At 38.2% G+C, this 27,613-nt stretch overlaps 1 protein-coding gene across 2 annotated transcripts in view; it reads right to left on the bottom strand.

The window, feature by feature from the left end:
* The window catches only part of Scaper (S-phase cyclin A associated protein in the ER), a 329,952-nt gene that overhangs the window by 65,716 nt on the left and 236,623 nt on the right, over positions 1-27,613 (bottom strand). For both annotated transcript variants that reach the window (XM_075965840.1, XM_075965839.1), the window contains exon 25: positions 14,268-14,391. In XM_075965840.1, coding sequence (XP_075821955.1) covers positions 14,268-14,391 — 124 coding nt within the window. The remainder of the gene's footprint in view (positions 1-14,267; positions 14,392-27,613) is intronic.

Raw genomic sequence — 27,613 nt, 5'->3', positions numbered from 1 at the left:
CAAAGTGACCATTTCCCTTCTCTCAGACTACTGGAGTACTCTTTGAACCTTCTAATCCACTTCAGTATAAGTGAGTGATGTCACAAAATTTTCAGTAGTATCTTACCACATCTAGGATTAAAGTCCAAAATCCTTAACTTAGTCTACAGAGTCCAGTGTGCTCTATTTCCTATATAGCCCACTTGCCTCACTGACTTCTTCCTTGTTCACTACTTGTACATGAGTATTGAGCCTCAATACCCTTTTTGATGCACCCAACTGTTTGATGCACAGGAGTTGCTCCCACTGCGTAGCTCAGCTTCAACCTCTGAAGCTTTGTTCCATTAATACTCATTCTTCAGGATTTATTTTTGAAAAGTACTTCTTCAGAGAAGCCTTTGTGATGCTCCTGATTGACTCAGACTCTGTTTATGCTCTCCTAGGATCTTATATTTCTTCTCTATAGCACATATCACATAAGTTTAATTGCATGGTCATTTTTCTTACTTGGAAAATATAAGCTCTATGATGATTAGGACAGATGCATTTCCACCATGGATCATCACTTCCTACCTAGAACAGACTTCCTTGTAGAGTATCAGTGCTTAATAAACGTCTTTCAGGAACCAACAATCTAAGTAACACTATCATCTACTGTAATTTTAAATGTTTTAGAAAGGAGAAGTAATTTGTTAAGACTTAGATGTTATTTAACCACACAGAGTTGGAATTTGAACCTTGGTAGTTTTGAATTCAGAATCTTAATTACATTACTTTTTGAAGGGTATGTGGTACTTCTCAGGAAGCATTTTCTCTTATGACCATTTTTTAAGAAACAAGTATTTTCAAATAGCTCAATATCTAGCTAACATCTAAAGACTACCTACAATAGCCTAGTAAATGGCAAAAGGTCAATGTCACAGTAAAAAGTGCACAATCCTAAACTCCATTTGCTGTGACAGAAATGTTAGAAAAGAAATGAGGAAAATAATGTGCATGTTATATAAAATGCTGGCCTCTGTAACCTAGCACATCTAATCAAGCCTCAAGACAACTCTGAAAACAATGAAGGACAGCAAGGTAAGAGACTGAATGAGCAGCGTGTTAATGAGCAAGGAGACAGATGAGTTCTAGCTGGCTTAGCCTGTACGAATTTACCTCTTTATTCTTTATTTTATCTTGCATTACTGTGGGCCTCATAAATGTTATGCCAGTTCTTTACTTTAGAGCTACATTGCACCTTGCTTATCTGCAATGGTTAGTTTATATAGTAGAATATAAATTTGGGAGTTGGTATAGCTATGGCCACAATGAACATACACAATTATTTCAGCACCATAAACACACCACTTCATAATGAGTAACACATGCTTTCCTCTCACTTTCATCTAGCAACTAACCTATTTTTATCTTTATGTAAATAAAATTTTGTTCTTGTAAATAGAATAACTCAGTATGTGACCTTTTGAGATTGGCTTTTTGGTTCAACAGGATGCGAAGAGGCTGTGCATTAGTAGCTCCCTAATGTTTACTGAATAACGTACCACGTGATGGATGTATTGAAGCTTAATAATTTCTTATTAAAGGATATTTTGGTTGTTACAATTTGGGGACAAAAAGTTAGACCATAGAAGTGGTATTTTATTTGTGTTTTAACAAGTGCAAAGTATCCACACTAGTCAGCCATACAGTCCAGGCAGGTAGTGGTTGCACACACGTTTAATCCCAGTAGCCACACTAGCTAGCCATAGAGGCCAGACTGTGGTGGTGCAAGCTTTTAATCAAAGTACTAGAGAGGAATTAAGACGAGAGGAGATAGCTCTCACACAGTATCATTTTGAGGATTCATGGAGGCAGGATTACCATTTCGGTCTGAGGTAGAGATAAGAGCCAGTGCCTGGCTGTTTTGCCTTTCTGATCTTCAGGCTGAACCGCAGTATCTGTCTCTGGGTTTTTATTATTTGTGCTACAAGACCACTCACATTTAATATAATGACTGATGTGTGAGGGCTTATATTCATCACCTTATTCTCTGTGCATTCTGGATATGGTTTTGCTCAGTTTATGGAATCTATACATTTATATCCTCCCCCTCTGTCTTTAAGACAGAGTTTCTCTGTGCAACTCTGGAGTCTATCCTGGAATTCACTCTGTAGGCCAGGCTGGCCTTGAACTCACAGAGATCTGCTTGCTTCTGCCTCCAGAGTGCTGGGATTAAAGTTGTGCACCACCACCACTCGGCTCCTATTACTATTTCTTGAAGTATGTTTCAGCCTTATCTTTTTTCTCCTTTTTGTGTCTGATGATATGAATGATAGACCTTTTGTTACAGCCCTATCAGATCCTAAGACATGGTTCATTTTTAAGGTATATTTTCTCTGCTCTTCAAATTGAACAATATTAGATTATTCTGATTTCAAATTAATATTTTCATTCTTACATTCTACTGGTAAGTCTATACACTGACTTTAAATGTTTTTGTTCACTGTTTGTTTTAGTTGTAGTGTTTCCTTTTAATTATTCTTCATTTTGTATTTCTTTGCTAAACCCATTTTCACTTTTTTTATACATATTATTTAATTGCGTGATGAAGTATTTTTGTGTGAATCTTTGTGTGAAAAATGTAGTATCTACTAATTGTCTTTATTGGTTGAGATTTTTTTTCTAGTTCTTGGTATGTTGAATGATTTTATTTTCATTGTACCCTGGAAATTTGAGATATTACGTTATAAGGTTCTGGGTCCTCTTCAAATCTTGTATTTTAGAGATGGGGCGGTGGTGGCACACACCTTTTTTTTTTTTAATTGAGAAAAGGAGGAAAAAAAAACAGGTTTCCACCTCCTCCCAGCCTCCCATTTCCCTCCCCCTCGTCCTACCCTTCTCCCCCTCCCCCCACTCCTTTCCCCCTCCCTCTCCAGTCCAAAGAGCAGTCAGGGTTTTTTTAATCCCAGCACTTGGGAGGCAGAGGCAGGTGGATGGATCTCTGAGGTTGAGGTCAGTCTGCTCTACAGAGCAATTTCCAGGACAGGCTTAAAAGCTACAGAGGAACCCTGTCTCAGAAAAAATATACTGTATTTTAGAAAGTATCTCCCTGATATTTTGCTGAGAGTGGGGTGAGAAGTGCCATCTCATTACTGCCAGGTGAGGGTGGAAGTCCAGGGTTTACACTGGCTTTCATTGATAGTGGTGAAGGAGCCTTGTTATTAATGGTTAAGATAGGAATTCACATTAGTGCATAGGCACGGCAGATCACTTCTTAAGTTGTCTTCACAAGACAGAGACTGGGTTTGATATCACTTTCACTAGTATCTAACGTAGCCCCTACTGATGAATCCTGGAAAGGGGGAGAATCTGTGCAGTTACTATTTCTTCATTTCTGAAAAAATGTGTTTTCAGCAAGACACAGACAGATCAGTTCTCTAATAGGCAGGCCTTTGAGTCTGGCTTTCTAGACTCTATGTTTTCAGGGATTCAGAATAATTTATCCATGTGTCTGTGTATATCAATACTTCATTCCTTTTTACTGCTAAGTGCACAGATATACCCTAATCTGCTTATAAATTTACTTGTTGATAGATTAGTATGTTGTTTAGCATATTTAGCTATTTATGGATAAATTCGTTAAGATCATTCTTGAACAAGTCTTTGTGGAGCAATGTTTTAGCTTTTCTTGGATAAACAGCTAAGAGTGAGATTACGTGTCTAGGTAAGTGCACATTTTTAAGGATCTTCCAAACTTAAAACAAGGGTTTTTTTGTTTTGTTTTGAACACAGGGATCTATTAAACTCGCACGGCTGTGGTTTGAATCACTGCAGTTAGAGGTGCTAATGAGACCCAACATTGCTGACTTTCTCTCTAAACAAGTGCTTTCACAGGTGAGAATGAGCTGGGCTAGAGTAGAGGCCAACCACAAAGAATGCAGCTAGTCCATTCTCACATCTTATAAAACCCCAAGAGGATCAGGAAGGACAGAGAAACAGGAACTTCAGCTATGAGCGTGACCACTTTAATGTCTGCTCTTACTATTTATCTTTCACTTTCTAGAAAAACAAGGTCGATTGCTTTGTGCCCTGCTACATCTCCACAGGAGCAGCATGATGCAGGGTTGGAAGCTCCAGAAGGGCAGACTGAGGCCATGTCATTACAGGTGTTGGGGAGGCTGTGCAAGTTTGCCTGGATTCACTCTTCTCATTTCCACCCACCCTCCACACCAGACTCACCTGTACTGCTCTCTGCTCCATCCCACCTGACTACTCAGACCTGTCTTCACTGTTCTATTCTCCTGATCTTCCTCTTAGTCTATGTTCTCTCATCATGTGCAGCATATACATGAGGGCCTCTGGATAACTCTTAATCTTCTTGGGGTCTTGGTTTTTATTTCAGGTTTCTTTCCTAGTTTTTCCTTCTGGATAGGGGCTACCAAGCCTTCTAACCGAGTTAGGGGTCAACTGAACTATCCTGATACTACTGACAGCCTCTTACTTCGAGCTGTAGTTGGCTCCCTACAATCAGACCAGCAACATCCTACTACAAGCTACCCCAACATTACCTATTTCCCATCTGGGTACTGGGACTGCCTGTTTTTCTGACTGTGTTCTAGTTAGTTTTTATCATCAACTTGACACATTCTAGAATCACCTGAGAAGAGCGAACCTCAACTGAAGAATTGCGTTGATCATATTGGCATATCGTTGGTATCAAACGCACGGAGATGCACTGCCTCTGCCTCCCAAGTGCTGGGATTAAACCCATGCCAGGGTCTAAATTATATTTCAAATACATCTTATTTACATAATAGCTGGGTCCTTCTTTGTATCTTCTTCAATGGTTTTTGCCTCACAACAAGGGTAAACATTATATAATTATTAATACATTAGGTCCATTGTTTCATTACTGCTTTGTTTTTCCTCTGCTTTATTCTCTAGTTCTTTTTTTCTGTTAAATTTTTGAGTATGACAAAAGTATATGCTCAACTATGTTCATAGCAGCATTGTTTGTAATAGCCAGAACTTGGAAACAACCTAGATGCCCTTCAATGGAAGAATGGATGAAGAAAGTATGGAATATATACATATTAGAGTACTACTCAGCAGTAAAAAACAAGGACTTCTTGAATTTTGCATACAAATGGATGGAAATAGAAAACACTATCCTGAGGGAGGTAAGCCAGACCCAAAAAGAGGAACATGGGATGTACTCACTCATATTTGGTTTCTAGCCATAAAGGACATTGAGCCTATAATTCAGGATCCTAGAGAAGCTAAATAAGAAGGTGAATCCAAAGACAAACATATAGGCATCCTCCTGAATATTAACCTTCATCAGGCGATGAAAGGAGACAGAGACAGAGACCCACATTGGAGCACCGGACTGAAATCTCAAGGTCCAAATCAGGAGCAGAAGGAGAGAGAGCACAAGCAAAGGAACTCAGGACTGCGAGGGGTGCACCCACACACTGAGACAATGGGGATGTTCTATCGGGAACCCACTAAGGCCAGCTGGCCTGGGTCTGAAAAAGCATGGGATAAAACCGGACTTGCTGAACATAGCGGACAATGAGGACTACTGAGAACTCAAGAACAATGGCAATGGGTTTTTGATCCTACTGCACGTACTGGCTTCGGGGGAGCCTAGGCAGTTTGGATGCTCACCTTACTAGACCTGGATGGAGGTGGGTGGTCCTTGGACTTCCCACAGGTCAGGGAACCCTGATTGCTCTTCGAGCTGATGAGGGAGGGGGACTTGATCGGGGGAGGGGGAGGGAAATGGGAGGCGGTGGCGGGGAGGAGGCAGAAATCTTTAATAAATAAATAAATTAAATAATAAAAAAATAAAAAAATATTTTTGAGTATGTTTTAGAAGCCAGTTTCAGTTTAACTACTGAGTTCTGAGTTATACTGCTTGTGTTTGCTTTAAAGGTATCACCATATACAATCTTAACTTTCACTATACACTCTAAATTGATACTGTGCAATTTTGTGCAAAATGTAGAAAAATGGATTTGGAGAGATGGCTCAGATGTTAAGCACTGGCTGCTCTCCCAGAAGACCTGGGTTCAATTCCCAGAGCCCACATAGTGGCTCACAACCATCTCTAACTTCAATGCCCTTTTTTGGCCTTTGCAGGCAGTGCATGTATGCAGCACTCAAACATACATGCAGGCAAAGCAGCCACACACATATAAATAAATGTAGAAAGACTGCAACTTCATAGGTTTACTTTTGGTCAGGTGATATGCACACTATCCCATGCAGCACAAATGACAATGCTGACACTTTTGCTTTAAGTCGTTTTTAAAAACATTTAAGTACTATAAATTTCCATTTTTATTGATCTTCCTTCTTTCCTTGTCTAATTTTGTGTATGGGTATGTGCTGTGGTGAATGAACCTAGGGCCTCACTACCAGTGAGCTACAACACAAGCCTAGTACAAGTGCTGGCAATGAATCTTGTGACGGATATTTTTAATATAAAAGTATTAAATAAATAAATTTAATTTTCATGTTAATTTTTAAAACTTGTTACAATAAATTGCGTGTGCATGTATGTATGTGAGAGGGAGGGCCACTCATACCACAGCATGCATGTGGAGGTCAGGGGACAACTGGAAAGAGTTGGTTTTCTTCTTTCACCACATAGGTGCCAAGGACTGAATTAAGGTTGTCAGGCTTTACATCCAGAACCTTTACCTATGGTGCCTTCTTACTAACCCTTGAGTTTATTTCTTAAGCACATCTGTGCATATAAAAATTAAGAAAGATAATATTTTTCATTATTTTACCCTGATTACACTAGTAACAGGTTATGGAACCCTGGTGAGCATCCTACTTCACAGTCTCCCATCAACCTACTGACACCATTGCCCTATGAAAGTTTTCTCTCTAGCTCTGCAATTCTCTCCTATAAGACACATAGCTTGGCGAACATAAATAGAGCTTATTTTATTTTTGAAGAAGGAAATATATGGGACAATCCAAGCAAGTGGTACAGGGTGAAGAAAGAATAAAACAAGATGCAACTGGTATCAGGAAGAGTTCAGTACAGTTCCCTTCAGCAATGAGATTTCTGCTCCCATGTAATTAACTATGGAGCCCATGTTCTGGTTGCTCAGGATAAAGAAAACAATGTGGCAACCAAGAGAGTTCCAGGCCTTGTGGCTATAATGAAAATCAAACAGGCACCTGGATGGGTCTGCACATGGTTAAGTGAAAAACAATCCCCTGTTCTAAGACTGCACTTATGTTTCCTTTGTTTGAATTCAGGGCTTTCCTGCCATCTAAAAAGCCCAACGACTTTTTTGGTTCAACAGTATCATATCAATTATTTAAGGTTTGTACATCATTTTTCAATTAACACCCCTCTCAGCTCTATAAAACACATACCTGAGATTTATCAGCATATTTTCTGAATATTTCAAAAGAACAGATCACTATGAATCAGAAACAAGACTACTAAAAAAATTTTAATGGATTAAAAAACCACAATGAACCATCAAGAAATTATAACTCTTTTAATTAATTGATTCTTTACCATATCCTACTAAAATGACAATATTAAACATACAATCAAAGTCACAACATTCTGATGTTTCATTTGTGTACTTAATAAAGTAAGGACACAACTGAGTTCAAAGGTGAAGTCTTGGATAAGCACTTAGAGGAGTAAGGTTCAGGTCCTGACTCTGCACGTAGGTACTTCTGGGACCCCCCCCCTTTTTTTTTACACCAACCTGCTCATTAGACTGTTGTACCTCTCGGTTTTGGTTCAACCTCAAATGTCTGTCAGTCAATTGTTCACAGCACTGATTAGCACCATCAGTGTTCCGGTGAATGACATAAAATGCATAACATAAATTAGTCCTCCTACAAATCTCTAAGAATCTATTACAATATTGTTAATTTATATATGCATGGTTATGAAACATATCTAGAAATTTTCCTCATTCATGATTGATGTTCTATTTAAACACACCTCATTGTTTTTCCCTAAGAGTTTAAATATTTTTGATACCCTATATAGCTAGAATCATGTAGTATTTTATTTTGTTTGTGTTATGATTTGAATGTGAAATATTCTGGATACGAAGGTGTGTTTGAACATGTTCTGGAAAGTTACAGAACACTTAGGGTGGGTCCTGATCTTATTTCCTGTACATTCTTTGCTTCTTGCTCCCATGCCTTCTTCCCTACTGTGATAAACTGCATTCCTTCAAACTATATACCTAAATAAATCCTCCCCTGATTATTAGGTATTTGGCCACAAGTATTAATTTCACTTATAACTAGCCATAATTTCAATATTCATTCATGCTATAGCTTTTTAAGGCTTAGTAATGTTCTTTTCTTTGCATATATCATTTTAAAACCATCATCTACTGTTGGGCATGTGGGTTATTCCTACCTCTTGGCCTTGTGAATATGCAGTGAACATGATAAGGTAAGTATTTATTCAAGATCCAAATTTTAATTCTTTTAGATAAATGCTCAAAAGCTGTGATCATATGGCAGTTCCATTTTGTCATCTTATTAGGGGCATTTGTACTGTTTTCCACAGCGGCTGTACCACCTTGTTTCCCAGTGGTGCATATGGCTTCCAGTTTAGCCATGTCCTTACCTAACTAAATGTAACTGCTATTTTCCGACTTAAATAGCAATTATGGCCATCTTAGCAGTGTGAAGTTTACATTGTTGTGTTTTTGATGTGCATTTCCTTGAGGATTAGTGATTTAGATCATCTTTTCACATATCTTTTGTCTTTTATTATACATTTTTTGAGGAAATGTCTATTTAAGCTCCTGGTTTAAATTTGTAGCTCTTTACTTGGTGGAGCTTAGAATCTGGGTGGAATCACTACAGCAAAATTATCTATGCATTTATTATGTTCTTCACTTCCAAATATACTTGTTTCTTTTAAATATATGTTCTATCTTTGTTGATATTCTCATGTTCCCATGTAGTGTCTTCCGAGTCTATAAAGCGTCTTTCTGACAGCGGGTTTTTCTTGTCAGTCCACATACTTCTGCTTCCTTAGGACTCCTCAATAGATTTAGTTGTTTCTTTACTTAGGCCATATTTCTTCTGTTTCTTTTTCTTCTGGTTTCTTTTCTTTCTTTGGTTTTTCGAGACAGGGTATCTCTGTAGCTTTGGAGATTGTCCTGGAACTAGTTCTTAAAGACCAGGCTGGTCTTGAACTTACAGAGACTCGTCTGCCTCTGCCTCCCAAGCACTGGGACTGCAGGCGTCCGCCAAGGCATCTGCCACCACAGCCTGGCTTCATATTTCTGTTTCTTTGTGCATTTTTGTAACTTTTTTTTGTTTGTTTTTCAAGACAGGGTTTCTTTGTGTAACAGCCCTAGCTGTCCTGGAACTAGCTCTTGTGTTGTTGGAGGCTACTTGTTTGTTCCTGGCTGCCCAGACTCAAAATAATCACACAAAAACTGTATTAATTAAATCACTGTTTGACCTATTAGCTTATGCATATTTCTAGCTCACTCTTATCTTTTAAATTAAGCCATTTGTATTATTTTATATTTTACTGTGAGGCTGTATGCCTCTGTGTGTTTTCTTTGGGATTAAATGGTTGTGGGACTGGGCAGGACAAAAACCTCAGTTAACACTCTTGTAGACCAGGCTGTCCTCAAACTCACAGAAATTCACCTGCCTCTGCCTCTCCGAGTGCTGGGATTAAAGGTGTATGCCTCCACTACCAGACCATTTTTTTTTACGAGTTTTGTGAACTTGATAAATTGCCTCCTCTTCTAGACTAGCTTCCAACTGGAAAGACTCTCAAGAATAAACTGACATAGAGATTGTGGGTCCCGTCATCTCCTTTGGAGGACATAAAGTTCTCTGAGTCACCTGGATACCCTGTCTGGGTAAAGGGAGAGGCTTTCTAAATCAGGAAGTTATCATCTCAGAGCATTCTTTGGTTGAAATGTACTAAGTTTCCTTGCTCTCTCTGCTTCTCAACAACATCCAAAGTAGGCTGCTTCCACTGAGAACCCCAAGAGAAGTAAGACAAACAGTCCTTCAAGAAGTTCACTGAAAAGTGGAACATAGACCCACTGGCTCCACTCTTCTTTCTAAGACTGACAGAATAGCTAGAGTTGAGTGTCTTCCCCTGCTCACAGACTCTGAGGCACCAGGATTCTTTTGTGCTACAGCGAGTTGTCTCCCCTGCTCTTTGAATTCAGTACTCACTCCCATCAGGCCATACTGGTTCTTTCCAAGCAGTTGGGTAAAGACAGAAATCAGCTTGCTAGCAGTGCTGTCTCTACATCTCTAACTCTGTTTTGGAAAAGTGGTAAGGCAAACCGCTCTTCCCTGGCACTGAGGTGGGGGTGGCATGACAAACTATAATCATGGGTAAAGTGAAAGAGCTCCTTTTACCTGCTTCAGTGTGACTTTTTGGTCGGGCTGTATGGTGTACTGCAATTTCCTAAGTGGTTTCTGGATTTCCCAAAGGGGTAAACTGGCCAATATATTAAGTCAGTGTGTCTCTGTTGGGGAATGAGGTCTCAGGCTTCCTACTCTGCCATCTTGATTTCTCATTGGTCTTTTTTATTACCTTCCAATGCGTTTGTCTAGATTCCTTAAGGAGACATATAAAATTCCATGTTCTGGAATCAACTACAATTAAGAGAAGATGCTTAATCATTTAATGACGAAAGCAATCCATTTTAATGTGTTTTAAACCTTTCATGCTTCAACAGAGATACTACACCAGGGTTGGCTTCTATTCTTAGGAAAAATTTGTTTTAATGAACTGTTTTTTTGTAGAGCTCTAAATAAATTCCCACAGAGCATATCCTAAAAATACAGCTTTGCATTAACATTGTAAGAAGTATGTACTTTTACAGTGTTACAAATATTGATTTATATTTTTTAAAATTAAAAACCCATAACCTCAGAAACTTCATTCAAATTCCAGGCATAGTCAAATTCACCTTCTCCAAACGCCTCAGGGCACAACAGCTCTTCCATCCATCACATCTAGAAGAACCATGATGTGCTAGGTACTCATCTAGGTCTCATGGACTGCTGTCTCTGGTTGCAGAACTGCTCACAGAGAGTTTCTGAAATCTTGTCATTTCCTCTCCTCTCGATTGCGGGCTTCTAGAAAAAGGACTCGTATAAAGCCCTGTACCGGAGTCACCTGAGTACTAAGGGTGACTGAAGTAAGTGCCTGAGCGTTAGAGCAAGTTTCAAGCAGCTAGAAGGGGAAAGAAATGTCTTAAAGCATTTGGATCTATCAGGAACCGGAAAGGCTGAAGGACCCTGAAAATTCTACTAGGTCACAATTAGCTTCTTTTCTCCATTTTTCTATCACTTCTGAACAATGTGTTGGTGACTACTCTTTATCTCTTATTTAAGGGGTATTATCAAGTTAGCGGTTCATATTTCAGTTACATGTACATGAAAACCATTTACCAAGAAAGATAGAAATGTACTCAAATTTTTAAATTGTTACCAGAAACATAAAAGTCACCACCAGCATCCATCCCAAACTAGGAAATACACCTTTCTTGCCTCATTGCTACAAAGCCAGTCATAGCACTGGACAACTGACAGCTATAAGATCACAAGCCTAAAAGGAACAGAGAAAATCAGGATAAGGAAGAAGGACTAAAATGTGTTTGACAAAACCAGTGTCTCTGGATCCAAACTGAGGAAAATTAACAGAATAAATACATGATGCGACAAAATCTATTACTGCCAAATTAAAAGTGTTTCTGAGAGATACTAAAACAAACAAACAAACAAACAAAGGAATATTAAAAGAAACTAGGATTTTCAATCAAGAGGGAAATAAGCCACCTAACAAGACCTCGGCTGATAGCTGGCACTGAATAAATGCGAGCAATTATGAGGGGCTAAGAGCCAGCTCGCCTCCTTTGTGATGGACCAGGTAGAATTACCGAATGTCTTCCTCCACAGTTCCATAGCTCTCCGCAAAGGATGTCATCTCAGCATTTCTATATAAATCAAAGTTTGTGGTCTCCCCACGCCAATTCAAATGAATCTTAATCTGCAAAGCTGATAAATGCAGGTGAATTGTTTGTGAAGTCATTAGTTTCTGCAGGTAGAGCCCTCAGGAATGGACCAGCCCCTCCCAGGAGGCAGCTAAGGGGCTGTTCTCTGCCATGTCAAGCCTCTGAACACAGAGAGGCTCTGCAGAGAAGCCTGACTGTGTTAGTACCTTGACTATGGACTTCTATCTTTTTTGGACAATGAGTAAAAAATTCCCCAATGTATAAGAGCTACACATCTGTAGTATTTTTCTCATGGCTGCCCAAGCTAAGACATAACCTATCTTACTCCCTGTGCAGGGATTTCCTAGAAGGCTGGGATCATAGCCTTGTTTCACTGTCTCATAACATTTCTATTAATAATTTTTTCCCCTTAAAAGCATGAAGAATCAAGATCTATTTTCTTTTACTGTAAGATTTTGTTCCTTCTTTCACATTTTAAAGCCATTCTATTCAGTTCCGTGTTCTATTTAAAGTAATGTTTCCTCTTCCATTATTGACAGAATAAATTCTTCCAAACAATTATAGTGTACAACTGAGGGAAAAGATTGAGACTTAGTATTTTCATCATTCTTACTTTAAAATAATTTTAGATCAACAAATTCAATTTAAAAATAGTAAACTCAGTTAACCCAGTGTTCCCTGCTGTCAACAAAACCACAGTACAACTACTGAAAGGAAGAAAATAGGACTGAGTGAATAAAATGAACTGTTTTACAAAGTTTATTTAAATCTGTTTCCCCATTTATCTCTCTTCCTGTTCAGGGTCTCATATTACACTTAGTGGCTGATCCTCCTTAGTCTCCCTGTACAGTGACAGTTCTCACTGTACCCTGCTGAAAACTGCCAGTCAGTTATATTGTATAGGTGATCCCTGATTTGACTCTTGACTCTGTGATTTTGATCTATGTATTTTTAAAGTCAGATTCTCAGGGACTCAAGTGACAGTGACCTTTTAAGAGTATTCTGAAAATTAAATGAGGCAATATAAATTATGTCTTTTTGTCTTCTTTTTTACTACAATGTCTTACCTATATTTTAGTGACTTGTTTTGTAAATAAAACCATGTACAATGAGCCTTTGACTCATACACATTGCCTCACTGTAAATAGCTGGTGTTACGTCTACGGCAATGCTAGCCTGCATCTCTGCTAGCTTTTCCATATTGCTCTCTCTAATTCTTGCTGGTATGTCTGTAGATAAGACTTCATAGTCACCTTATGAATTTTAGTTTGTGACCAATAATCAGTAGGTATTGATTTATTTACTCATATATTCATTCAATGTTATACCAAATCTACTCTCCTCTGTTAGGATATTGGACATAGTAATAAGCTACTTGCCTTCATGGATTTTAGGACTAATGGGAAAACAGATAAATAAATAACTATAATTCAGTATAATCAGGTTTATGAGATGCAATGTCTGGGATCACAAAAAAAGCATTCTTAAAGCTGGGATTGGGAAAACAGATTTGAGATTTCATAAAGAAGATGCTCTTGTGCTTAAATTAAGGCTGCAGAATGCAGAAGAAGGAAAGAAAGAAAGGGAGCAGAGGTGTGGGGCTTATGGAGAACAATTAGGGCCACGGAGAATAAAAGCAAGTTGGCTCTGGGAAATCTCCTGTGCTGTAAACTTCCAGTGCCAATACCTCAGGGGCTCAGAAAGCTCACCAGGAAACTTCTGGTCTCAGGGCTCTGAAGACTGCATTGACAGACCTAAACCTTTGGATATTATACTGAGCTTACCTCATCTAACATCTGTGAATGGAGGTAAAATTTAAGGTGATAACTGGCTGCCAGCTCACATCCTAAGTAGTTTGCCCTTCCTGACAAAGGCATTTCCTAAATTTTTTTTAAAGAGTAAATGGCCATAAACCCCCCTTTAATCAGCACTTTTGACATACATGGGTGAGAGGCTCTGAGGCTCTCAATTGTCTCTTGGTAACCCCCATTCCTGTGGCTGTGGTTTGGCATTGGGTCTACCTGATGCCAGAGCCAAATTTAACATGCAAATTGGCGTTCTTCACAGTGTTACATACCCATTACTCCTTCAATATTAGTATTACGAGACTTTGACACAGAATGTTCAAGAGATTTCACTGTCAGTTCCTGTTGTACATTCTTAACTGTCTTCACTGCCCTACCCCCATCCCTGCTTTTAAATTTGAACAGTAAATAGGCTGAATTCTTAGTTTTGGTCACAGGACTATTTCTCAAACTTTAACAGCTTCTTACCCAAGGCACTAATATTACATACCGTCAGTTGGTGTATCAGGAGATCCATTAAGAAGGTAATCTTGTTACTAAACAGAACATCAGTGCAGTTTTCTGAACAGTTATTGCAGGTGAGGTTGTAAACATTGATTGCATTGCAGAGAGACCTAATAGGAAGAAAAACACCATTTGTAAAACCTGAGCAACTCTTCTCCCAACAATTTAAAATAATAAAGTCAATGGTATGCAAGAAACAGGCACGAGATGGAAGCTGCTCTACAAAACCAAGCCAGAAACCATTAGCACAGGCCCATCAGTCAGACAGAAAAGGCGGTTATTTTTATTCAAGTGCAGCGCTCATTAGTACCTAGCAGCTCTTACTAATGTCTATTAGTTACAGGACAGACAATGCAAAGAATTTTCTAGTCTTTCTGATAATTTCTTCATTTAAGATCAGACACCAACCAGGAACCTCAGTCTTTTAAATAACACCCAGAAAAAAAAAAAGACTGCCAAATTGCCTGTTGCCAGATCAGCCGGTCCATGACAAGGCAGCTGAAAAAACAGTGTAGAAAAGCTGGAGCTATTCCCCATGAGGTAAGCCCTACAGTTCTGGGAAGAGAGTCCTACACTGTTTGAAAGGGTATGAACACGGATCTGGTCCTAGGTAGATGAAGATTTCTTCCCTTGAGACTCCAAACTAGTCATGGACTCAAGCAATCCGAAGAAAACCTAGCCATAGGTTTTTCTCTAGAGGATATTAAGAAAAACCATCTTATTAATAGTTCAAAGAAACTTAAAGCAGTAAGTTCAGAGGACATGGTACTCTTCTGTTTTGTAGTCTGGGCCTAAAACTGCTTGTGTGAGCAATGTTTATTTACTCTGACTGAATTTTCTGCTTAGTCTTTCACAACCAACTTTCTAGGACAGTAATTCTCAACCTTCCTAATGCTGCTACCCTTTATTACAGTTCACCATGTTGTGGTGACCCCAACCATAAAATTATTTTTGTTGCTACTTCATAACTGTAATTTTGTTACTGTTAGGAACTGTAATGTAAATATCTGACATGCACGATATCTGGTATGTGTCCCCTGGGAAAGTGTCATTCTACCCAAAAGGTTCACGACCCACAGGTTGAGGACCACTGTTCTAGGACATTTGTTGAATTGTAAACTTGTCAATTAGCAGATTCGACATTACCTGGGAACTTTAAGAAATGCAAATTGCCAAGATCTACTGTATACATAGTCAACAGAAACTTGTGTCTTCATAAAAATTTTGCAGCCAGAGATGAGAACCACAGGTCTCAGAAACACCACGTGAGCATGCATGCATGCATCCATCCATCCTATACTGAAGGTCCCTGTGATATGCAATACATGTGCTACACAGATAAGACAGGTAAGTGCCCAGGGCTAAAGTTTTAGTGGGAAAAATAAAGTGAGGAGTCCCTGTTGTAATAATGCTTGATATGGCTGCTCCTGACCCAGAATATTGAGTTTCCGGAAGTCAGTTACAGTAGCGTGTACTAGTGAAGAGTAGCGCTGCAGGAACCAGATACTTCTAGGGCAGAGTCCCAGCTTATCAGTCAAGATTTTAGCAAGTTTCTAATTCAGCATGCTGTCACCTATTTCACATGCTTAAAAACTAGATAATATTTAAGTTTCCCATGATTGTCATGAGAATTAAATTATAACAAAGTGGATAGGGAAATACTTAATAATTAGTAGGACTCATTATGTAATATTATTACAGTTATTTGATAACAAGAATAAGAGTACAAGTGTTTTTTCCATAAGGTAAAATTTGGTGTTTATGATTATAAAAACAATAATAGTATATTTGAGAAGGCGATGTATAAGGAAATGGTAAAACACTATTAGGAGAAAACTGACTATTTGTAATGCCATCCTTTCCCTCCTGTTGTAAGTATTTCTCGGTAACACTTAGTGTCTCCTATAATACTAGCTTTGAATTTTTTTAAAAGAGAAGCAGAATCTTACCCAGAAGCACAAACCACAAAACAGAAAGCAAAAATTGTACTGGTTCAAGTGGAAGTGAAAGTGGAAGATGGAGGGCTCTCCCTCTCAAAGAACCCAAAGACTTCCTCAGACGCATCCCTTGGAATGCAGAGGAAACGAATGCACTAAGATACAGCTAAAATTTAACCTGTAATTTCTGAGTACCTAAGGGCAATCACAGCTTAACAACTGTGGGGGTAGAGTCAGCTGAGCTCCTTCCTAAAACGTGTGGCCTCTGATGTACCAGAGCCCCAGGGCATCTGTGCAGCATCACTGACTTTGTAGTCAGGTTCAGAAGTCTTCCAGTACTTTTCTGAACCACGTCCTCTATGAATTCCTTTCTGATAAAGGAAACGGAAAAAATGCTGCAAAATTTTAAAAATACTGAACAGTGCTTTGTCTTATGGACTAAAATTTTAGTTCAATCAATCTCTTACTATTGTGCCCAACTTCCAATAGCACAAATAATTTTTTTTTTTTTTTTGGTGAGTGAGAACTCTTTGTTGTGAACTGCTGGAGAAAAGCTTCAGCTGATTTAAACAGAAAAGCGGACAGGCTGTTAGATACATAATAGAATCTGGGAAATACTTTTATGTCTGCTACCCAAATCAAACACTACCGGACTGGCCTAAACAAGCAAAACAAATCCAAAACACGACCAGGCACGATATGCCTCACCCTGAATGTGACTTTGGGCTTTATAAACAGTAGCCTCCAACTCTTAAAGACTAGAGTTTGAATACCCCTGCTTTACTTCATTAATGCCAGAGTCAGAAACTGGCTTAAGGCCTCAATCACCTGCCTGACACAATGAAGTCTAGGAAGTAAATGCCTGCTTGCTCCTTTCATAATTGCTGGTTATGATGAAATGGGTAAAAGGAAATGAACATTTTTAAGATTTTTAAACATACTGCCAAATTCAAACTGATTTCTAGAAAAAAATTTAAACCGATTTTTACTCTGAGTAAGGTACCTCCCCCATCCATGTTATGGCCAATACTGACTACATCTTCATACATTTGAGCGCAAAATAAAAATTCTACTTTAATTTTTTTGTTTTTATTTTTTAAAAAGTAACATGTTTCATTAGGGCATTTTTCACATGTAATTATTCTGCTGATTCTGTTTCCCCGGCTCCCTGCTTGTACTCTTCTACCCATGGTCAGTGTCCTGTTTTGCTTTCATGTGACACATACTCTACTACATAGCCCATGGAAACTGTATTTCCCCTTATAGTTCCCATCTAATTTCAGGATTTATACACACCTACATACATATATTCACATGTAAAGCCAGGATCCACAAATAAAAGAAGAATATGCAATATTTGTTATTCTGAGCCTGGAATCCATCAAATTGTGGGCAATTTTTAATATTTCATTTTTCTTGATGGTCTAATAAAATGCATAGTGTGTATTACAGTGTTTCTTTTGTCCATTCATCTAGGCCAATTTCTTTGTTTCTTGTTTTCTTTTCATGACTTAAAAGTACTTTCAAATTATAAAATTAGGTAATTGTTCATGTGTATGTTTTTAAAATTATCACGGAGTGATAATTTTATGGTTTTCATAATTCACTCTATCAGTTTAAGTTTATTTTGGTATGATGCATAAAACAAGAGCCTCAAGTGATCACCACTGAAATGAGTGAAGAGGACTGCCCTTCGTGTGTTTACAGTGACACACAGGGAGAATAGATTCTCTGGTTTCTATGGCAATTGATAACTGCCTTTGTGTTAATATTGTATTGTGTACTACTATGTAAATTAATGGTAGGGTTAATTTATATACAAAATTATAGGTCTCCAAAAAACTATTAAAAAATAGAATGCTGTGCTGAACTGTTCAACTCTAGGACTGCATCCAAGCTGCCTTTGCAGCTATCTGTATTTTTGTAGCCTTAAGTATGAATTAATATTTTTGTGTTTAAGTCAATCAAATTTTTACAGCTTGTCTTGAAGGTGCACTCCAAACCAGAAGCCGAGGCATAAGGAAGTGTACACATAAACCCGAAGCCGAGGCATAAGGAAGTGTACACATAAACCAGAAGCCGAGGCATAAGGAAGTGTACACATAAATCAGAAGCCGAGGCATAGGAAGTGTACACATAAACCAGAAGCCGAGGCATAAGGAAGTGTACACATAAACCAGAAGCCGAGGCATAAGGAAGTGTACACATAAATCAGAAGCCGAGGCATAGGAAGTGTACACATAAACCAGAAGCTGAGGCATAAGGAAGTGTACACATAAACCAGAAGCCGAGGCATAAGGAAGTGTACACATAAATCAGAAGCCGAAGCATAAGGAAGTGTACACATAAATCAGAAGCCGAGGCATAGGAAGTGTACACATAAACCAGAAGCTGAGGCATAAGGAAGTGTACACATAAACCAGAAGCCGAGGCATAAGGAAGTGTACACACAAATCAGAAGCCGAGGCATAGGAAGTGTACACATAAACCAGAAGCTGAGGCATAAGGAAGTGTACACATAAACCAGAAGCCGAGGCATAAGGAAGTGTACACATAAATCAGAAGCCGAGGCATAAGGAAGTGTACACATAAACCAGAAGCCGAGGCATAGGAAGTGTACACATAAACCAGAAGCTGAGGCATAAGGAAGTGTACACATAAACCAGAAGCTGAGGCATAAGGAAGTGTACACATAAACCAGAAGCCGAGGCATAGGAAGTGTACACATAAACCAGAAGCTGAGGCATAAGGAAGTGTACACATAAAAAGCACACATGGGGCTAAGGGGAATTGGGGTGAGAAACGTGAGAAGGGGAGGATTGGGGGAGCTTGGGGGAATGGGATGGTTGGGATAAAGGAAGGGTGGACACGGGAGCAGAGAAATATATATCCTAATTAAGGGAGCCACCTTAGGGTTGGCAAGAGACTTGACTCTAGAGGGGCTCGCAGGTGTCCAGGGAGATGTCCCCAGATAGTACCTTGGGCAACTGAGGAGAGGGAACCTGAAATGACCCTATCCTATAGCCATACTGATGAATATCTTGCATATCATCTTAGAACCTTCATCTGGCGATGGATCAAGATAGAGACAGAGACCCAAATAGGAGCACCGGACTGAGCTCTTAAGATCCAAATGAGGAGCAGAAAGAGGGAGAACATGAGCAAGGAAGTCAGGACCACGAGGGGTGCACCCACCCACTGTGACAGTGGAACTGATCTATTGAGAGCTCACCAAGGCCAGCGGGACTGGGACTGAATAAGCATGGGATGAAACCGAACTTTCTGAACATGGCAGACAATGAGGGCTGATGAGAAGCCAAGGACAATGGCACTAGGTTTTGATCCTAATACATGAACTGGCTTTGTGGGAGCCTAGCCTGTTTGGATGCTCACCCTCCTGGACCTGGATAGAAGTGGGAGGACCTTGGACTTCCCGCAGGGCAGGGAATCTGGACTGCTCTTCATTCTCGAGAGGGAGGGGGAATGGAGTGGGGGGGAGGAGGAGAGAGGGAGGGGAATTGGGGCAGGGGGCAATGTGTGGAAGGAGGGGGGGAGGGAAATGGGAAATGGGGAGGAGGCGGAAAATTTTTTTTCAACAACTAAAAAATAAACAAAAAATAAAGAAGAAAAAAAAAGCACACACCTTCTCTACCATCCTCTGTGCTCAACAAAGAAACCCTCCCTGGGAAAGACTTTACCTCTGAACGGTCTTAGGTTCACATAACTTGTTCAAGAAACTATGTTCAAATGAGGAAGAAAAGAACAGGGAACCAAACTTTCAGGGTGAGGAAAAACTTGTGTACGCAGTGAACTTACTTGAAAGACAATCTTTATTTGAAGAGCACCTGGTTTAAAGTGCACACTGCTCTGAACCCAGCTTGGGTGGTCTGTTCAGCACCCTCTCTGTAATTTTAAACGTGAATGACTTGAAGCACTTTCCGACATCAAATAGAAAGCTCCAACTTTTCAAAGAAACTTCTCAGGAGATGTTAAAATCTCACTGCATATTCTGTCAAGAGTGTACTGCAGTGCTGGTCTAAGATACAGACTTTCTTGCCCCAAATATACTTACGAATGGTTTTCTTTTGTCAGAAAATTTCTTACTGAACATGCTTCCTCTGAGAAATAGAGGACAGAAAAAAGCATGAGAAAACTAAGCCTTTTAGTGAGAGGTGCAGGAGCGTACATAGAAAAATGATGATTAAAGAATGCAACTAAATACAGATCCAGTACGTTAAGAATCACTTAAATGTAGGTCCTAACACAATAGTAGGGGATACTTCAATATCGTGCTCTCATATTCAGAGTTTCTTACAAACTGAAATCAATGAAGACATCTCAGAGTTAAATTACACAATAGATTAAGTGGATACAACAAGTGTCTATAAATATACTATTCAACAGACAGAGAATACACATTTTTTAAAAAAATATCAGATGGAACCTTCTGTACAAGTGATCACATGGAAGGCAATAAAGCAACCCTTAACCCAGAACAAACAAACAATCAACAAAACAAAAACTAATTTTTAACTTACCAAAGCCACCATGAAGTAGAACTAGAAATCAGCAACAAGAGAAACCTTAGAAACCAGCAAAGATATGGAGATAGCACGCTTATGAACTAACAGTGAGTCACTGCGGAGATCAAGAAAGCAGTTCAAATATTCCTAGAACCCTCGCAGCATGGTGACACATATCTTTAATGCCAGCACAAGTAGAGGCAGGCAGATCTCTGTGGATTTTGGGCTAGCCTAGTACATATAGCAAATTCTAGGCTATGTAGTGAAACCCTGTCTGAAACAAAACTATAAGGAAATGAAAATGATAGCACTACCTATCAGAACCACTGGGCTACAGCCAAAGTGGTCCTAAGCAGATAATTCACTGTTGTAAATACTCCCATTAAAAACATTAGTGAGATCTCAAATTAACAATGTAATGATGTACCTGAAGGCTCTAGAAAAATAAGAAGTCAAAACCAAATCCCAAGTAATTAATGAAACAGATAAAAAGAATAAATAGTGTCAATGAAATGGAGAGTTACTCTTAAAAAATTAGTAAGATTGATGAAAGACAGACAGACAGACACAGAGAGAGAGAGAGAGACAGAGAGACAGAGAGACAAAGAGCACACTAAATCCAACTTAATCAAATAATAACTGAAAATGAACTTTGTTTCAGAAGATGCCAGTGAAATCCAGAAAGTCATTTGGGAATACTATAAAAGCTTGCATTTTAAAAATCTGGGAAATAAAAGAAATGAACAAATTTCTAAACTCACTTGACCTTCTAAAATTAAATTCAGAACTCATAAACAAACAGAGTAATAACAAGCAACAAGATTGAAGCAGTAATTAAAAGTCTCTGCAAAGAAAAGCCCAGGGCCAGATGTATCCACTACTTAATTCTATTAAACAGTCAAGGAAGCTCTTAGACCTCAAACTGTTTTGCAAAATATAAAGGGAAGGAACACTACCAAATTAATTATAAGATGCCAGAACTACTCTGATATTAAAACTAGATTAATACCTTACAAGAAAAAAACTACAGATTAATTTTCCCAATGAACACACATGTCAACATTCTCATACATGTATGTGTATATCCATATATATTTCTATATGTCTATATTTTGAATAGAATTATGCCATTTGGGCTGACGATGCTTCTCACAAGAGTCACAGACAAACAGTAACCTCAGTTCCAGGCAAAAGAACTTCTTTTTAGGTTGTTTGGTCAGGGTAATCCCAGATACCCACAACTGTTATAGGGTCTTGCTGTTGCCCAAAATTGTGTCCCAGAGGTGGAAGATAAGTCCTTTTTGTTGAACTCACCACATACTTCAGGCACAGGACTTAGAAGATTCCATCCAGAGCTGACCTGAAAGTTTCCTGTCTGAGGTCTAGTTTTTCTGGTGCCAGAGGTGCTGTGCTGTCAAGAGGGTGTGATGCTTGTGAACCACAACAATGACCAACATGGCAAGATAACCCTAAAGCTGCAGTAGCGGAACTCATATCTCGCCAGTAACCAATAGAGGCCTAATTGGAATTAAGGCCTGCTCAACAGTTTATCTTGGGATGTCCAGCACCAAATCTACAACACAACTCATACATCTAAGGCACAGGAAACATCACAGAGGAGGCGCAGAAAGAACCAGGGGCACCAGAAAATCTGCTGTGAGATTGTGTCTCCTAGAAGTGACAAAGAAGATTCACCCATGATATTTCAAAAACATGGCTTCCCAAGAAAGACCTGAACAAGGACAATACCAAGATATGCTAAATGAAAGAGGAAAATATCATGGGGTCCAATCCCAAAACAAAGAACTACAGGCACCTAATGACTGTTGAGAGAGGGATAATTAGCCTTTCCCAGGGATGAGCTCCTTAATTATACAATACCAAGTGGTAAGCCCTGAAATCCTATCCACAAGTAACACTAAGTGAACTTAGCAGATTGTTTTAGAGAAAGGAAAGAGGAGTAAAATAATGCAATTATATTTTAATTAAAATAAAAAATTTAACAACCCCCCCTGAAAATTAGATTGAAGTGCACCCAAAGAACGTCATACAACATGACCAAGTTGGTTTCATTCCAGGGATGGAATATTGGTTTAACATATGGAAATGAATAAATACAATATATCATATAAACAAATTTAAGGACACAAATCAATCATTTCAATAAATGCAGACATGGCATCTGAAAAAGTTCAGTGTGCCTTCATAAAACAAATCCTAAAAAAGTTAGGCTCAGACAGAACATTTTTCAACATAAAGGCATATGACAAAGCTGTAGCAGTCATATTAAATGGAAAAAAACTGAATGAAACAAAGAAACCTACTCTTAATTTTCATTCAAAATAGTAATCAAATCTTAGCTGAAGCAATAAGACAAGAGAAATATATAAAAGATACAAAGAGGAAAGGAAGAAGTAAAACTATCCCTATTTGTAGATAACATGATTCTGTACTTAAAAGGTCTTACAGATTTCCCCAAATAATTTTTAGGTGTGATAAACACTTTTAGTAAAGTTACAAGATATAAAACTAACATGCAAAAATTAGTAGCTTTTCTATATAATAATGAAATTACTGAGGATGAAGTTAGCTGAAACAACTTATACACAACAGCTTCAAAAACAACATACCTAGGAATACACCTAAGCAAGAAGGTGAAAGGTCATTACAATGAAAACTTCAAGTCACTGAAAAAAAAATAAATTGGAGAAGACACTAGCTGACAGAAAGACCCTCACGTGCTTGGACTAGAATTACTATTGTAAGAACGGATCATGGGCGCAGGCCCAAGCTGCGGGCGGAGACACAGGCACGCAGACGCGGCGGCGGATGCGGGATAGTCCAAGCATGAAACAGTGAAGCCCACACTGAGAGCAGATCACCCCATTACAATTAAGAACGGATCATGTTACCAAAAGCAATCTACAGAGTCAATGTGATCTCATCAAAACTCTAATGACATTTTTCACAGAACTAAAAAGATCCTAAAATTCATGTACAAACACAAACGATCATGGATAGCCAAAAGAAAAAGAATAAATAATACTAGGGGTATCACAATATTTGATTTCAAATATTGAGTTCAGAGCCATACTGACAAAGACAGCACGGTATTGACACAAAAACAGACTTCTAGAGGAATAAAACAACATTAATTACAGAGTGCCCCAAAACAAATCCAAAGAGAGTTATAGGCTCCTAATATCTGACAAAGGTGTAAAAATATGCACTGAAAAAGTACTATCAAAAATAATGCTGGAAAACAGAATATATACACATAGAGAAAAATGAAATTAGATCCACATTTATCACCAGCACAAAAGTCAATTGAAAACAGAACAAAGACCTTATTTCAAATCCTAAGATGCTGAAACTGCTAGGGGAAAACACTTCAAGGTACAAGCAAAGATGGGACTAAATAGAGAGCTCACTTTTAAGTGTTTTCTGTTTAAATGCGAGGACCTAAATTCAATCCCTAGGTCTCACCTAAATAAGAATGGCAATAGTTGTGTCCAACTGTAATCCCAAAGCTGGGAAGGAAGAGATAGGAAGATCCAGGCAGCCGAGCTTCATCAGCAAGCCCCAAGCCAGTGACAGAACCTGTCTCAAAAACAAGGTGGACGAAACTTGAGGAATGACACTGGAGGTTGATGTCTGGCCTGTGCGCACACCTGTGGATGTGTACTTGAACACATAACACATGAACACACACACACACACACACCTAAAAAAGATTTCATTATCATTTAAAATAATCCTACAAATTGACAAATGGATCTCATAAAATTAAATGATGAGACAGCCTACAGATTGGAATTTTTTTTCTCAGATAAAGGATTTACATCTAGAATGATTGGGCATCTCTTGGGTATATATATTCCCAAAGTGGTATTGCTGGATCCTGAGGTAGGTTTGATTCCAAATTTCCTGAGAAACTGCCACACTGATTTCCAAAGTGGTTGCACAAGTTTGCATTCCCACCAGCAATGGATGAGTGTACCCCTTACTCCACATCCTCTCCAGCATAGGCTATCATTGGTGTTTTTGATTTTAGCCATTCTGACAGGTGTAAGACGGTATCTCAAAGTTGTTTTGATTTGCATTTCCTTGATGGCTAAGGAGGTTCAGCATGACCTTAAGTGTCTTTTGGCCATTTGAACTTCTTCTGTTGAGAATTCTCTGTTCAGTTCAGTACCCCATTTTTTTATTGGGTTATTTAGAATTTTAATGTCTAGTTTCTTGAGTTCTTTATATATTTTGGAGATCAGACCTTTGTCTGATGTGGGGTTGGTGAAGATCTTCTCCCATTCAGTAGGATGCCTTTTTGTCTTAATGACAATGTTCTTTGCTTTACAGAAGCTTCTCATTTATCAGATTTTCATGTGTGTATATTCTCGTAGATATATGAATTATACTTTTATCTTACATATTTTAGTAAATAAATCTAATAAAATATATTCAGTTCTATTAAAAGGATTTACATCTAGAATATACAAAGGGCACCAAAAAATAGACAACAAATCATTAATTCAATAAATGGACTGAACACACAGTTCTCAAAAGAAGAAATCAAAGGTCAATAAGTATTTGAAAAAGTGTTCAACGCCCTTAGCCATCAAGGAAATACAAATTAAAACTACTTTGAGATTAATTACTTTGAGACTCCACCTCATTCCAGTCAGGACAGACATGAGCAGGAAATAAATGACAATAGATGCTATGAGGACAGAGGGAAAGAGGAACCCTCTTCATTGTTGGCGGAGTCTAAACTTGTACAGCCACTATAGAAATTAGCATGGAAAATTTTCACAAATCAAGAGCAAACCACTATATGACTCTACTATATCATTCTTGGGCATATATCTTATCTGAAGAACGAAGTCAACACTACAGTTATACATGCATGTTACCACTGCATTAATTATAAAAGCTAAGAAATGGAACTGCCCCATCAATGATGAATAGAAAAAGAAAATATGGCACATGTATCGAATGGAATTTTATGTATTTATAAAAAATGAAACATGACATCTGTAGGAAAATGAATACAAGAGGACATCATTATATTAAATGAAATAAACCAGACTCAGACAGGCAAATACTTCATGTTTTCTCTCAGAGGCAGACTCTAGACTTGCATTTCTATCTGCATGTTGTGTGCTTGTGTGTGTCCCTATGTGTGCCCATGCATGTGTGAGTGTCTAGGTCTCAAGGCAGAAAAGAGACTGTGATAACAGGAAGAGATGTTAAAGGGGAAGATGGAGAAAGGCACAGAGTGTATGACACAAAAGCAAACGGGAACAATGTGGGGAGAGGGAAGGCAATGGGTAAAGAGAGATTCATAAGAATAAAGTATGCATGAATGCAAATACCACAACAAATCTCATTATTTTACATGCTAACTTAAAAAGCTAAAAAAATGTGTTTCATGAAACATTGTAAAGTTCTGTTTTAAAGATACCCAGTAAATAAGATGTCTTGCCAGCAAGAAATTTAGATTATTAGATTACAAGAAAATTAGATATTGCTGAAATTTAAACAGGAAGAAATTATTCAATTTTGACATTTTTTCACAACAGAGAATTTAGATTTGTGGCACATTTTGGTAGTTTTTTTAAAATTGAAATTGATAATTGTGACAGGTGACTCAGTGTTAGTTACTGAGAAAAGGTTAAAATTTCTACCATTTGTCCTGCGTTGTTTTTCAAGTTTGCTTTTAAAAATCATCTGAAATTTAATGTGCCACAATGCACGTATGATTAGAGGACAGCTTGTGGGAATCCTTTCTGTCTTTCTGCGTGTGGTTCGGGGTCAAGCTCACTCAGGCTGTCAGGCAGCGCCATCTCACTGCTCACATCCTGTTTTAGCTAGTATAACCCCCCACTGCCTTTCAGATGCTGGGAGAGTTAAGAATAAACACCGGACACCCATCCATTCAAAAGGGGTCTTCCCATGATGCTAATCCTGTCTGTTAACTAGTCAACTTTCACTGTATCAACATTAGTATTATGCTACATACATAATAAAATGTCAGAGAAATTTAAATTAACTTTAAAATGATTGTCCTAATAATTCCTCAGAGCAAGGAGTAAGAAATTTCCAACTAGATGTGATATTTCAAAGTGTTTTAAACTGATAAATTAGGCACAAACAGAATATGCAATTTCAGTATTCCATAGTGACATTTTAATTTTAGATTGAAAATTATATATATATATATATTTAAAGCACTGACTTAATAAGCTCATCTGTATTTCCTCAAATTAACCTCTAACTTAGAAAGTATGTTGAAACATTACAATAATGCATTAAAATGTAGGGTAAGTACCAAATTAATAATTTTTTATTTCTAGTGCTAAACCATTATTTTTACTGCTAATATTAATTTGATATAAGGCAGCTATTATTATAAAGTCTTTAAACATAATCTAAGATAGGATCCCATTATGTAATTTAAAGTTCAGTATTAAATAAGATGGCTCTGGAGAAGACCCCAGGTGGTTTGCAGTGCTAAACAGCAGATTAAAGTTGACACAACTAATTTCTTTACTTTAATCTTATTAGTGGTTCAACAGCTGTCAACTGTAACCATCTATGCAAAAAGCCTTTGAGACATAAACAAAATACCTTAGTATGCCAAGTGAAGAAATATATTTATCAATCACTATGCTTCTAAAACATTTCATTTTACTTTGTCTACTGGAGAAAGTTACTTGTTTTTTAGAGATAAAATGTGTTTTAAAACATATATTAATTTTTCCTGTCTATAAATATGCAATTATTTAGCAGTGGGTTAGATCTTGAGTTTCTTCCATACTGGTAAATAGTATTTTGCTAACATTACTGAAAGTCTATGACACAGTGCACACAGT

Source organism: Microtus pennsylvanicus, chromosome 3 (assembly GCF_037038515.1).
Source record: "Microtus pennsylvanicus isolate mMicPen1 chromosome 3, mMicPen1.hap1, whole genome shotgun sequence".
Taxonomy (NCBI): domain Eukaryota; kingdom Metazoa; phylum Chordata; class Mammalia; order Rodentia; family Cricetidae; genus Microtus; species Microtus pennsylvanicus.
The sequence above is the reverse complement of the archived record's forward strand: the minus strand, read 5'-3'. Positions and strand labels throughout refer to the sequence as shown.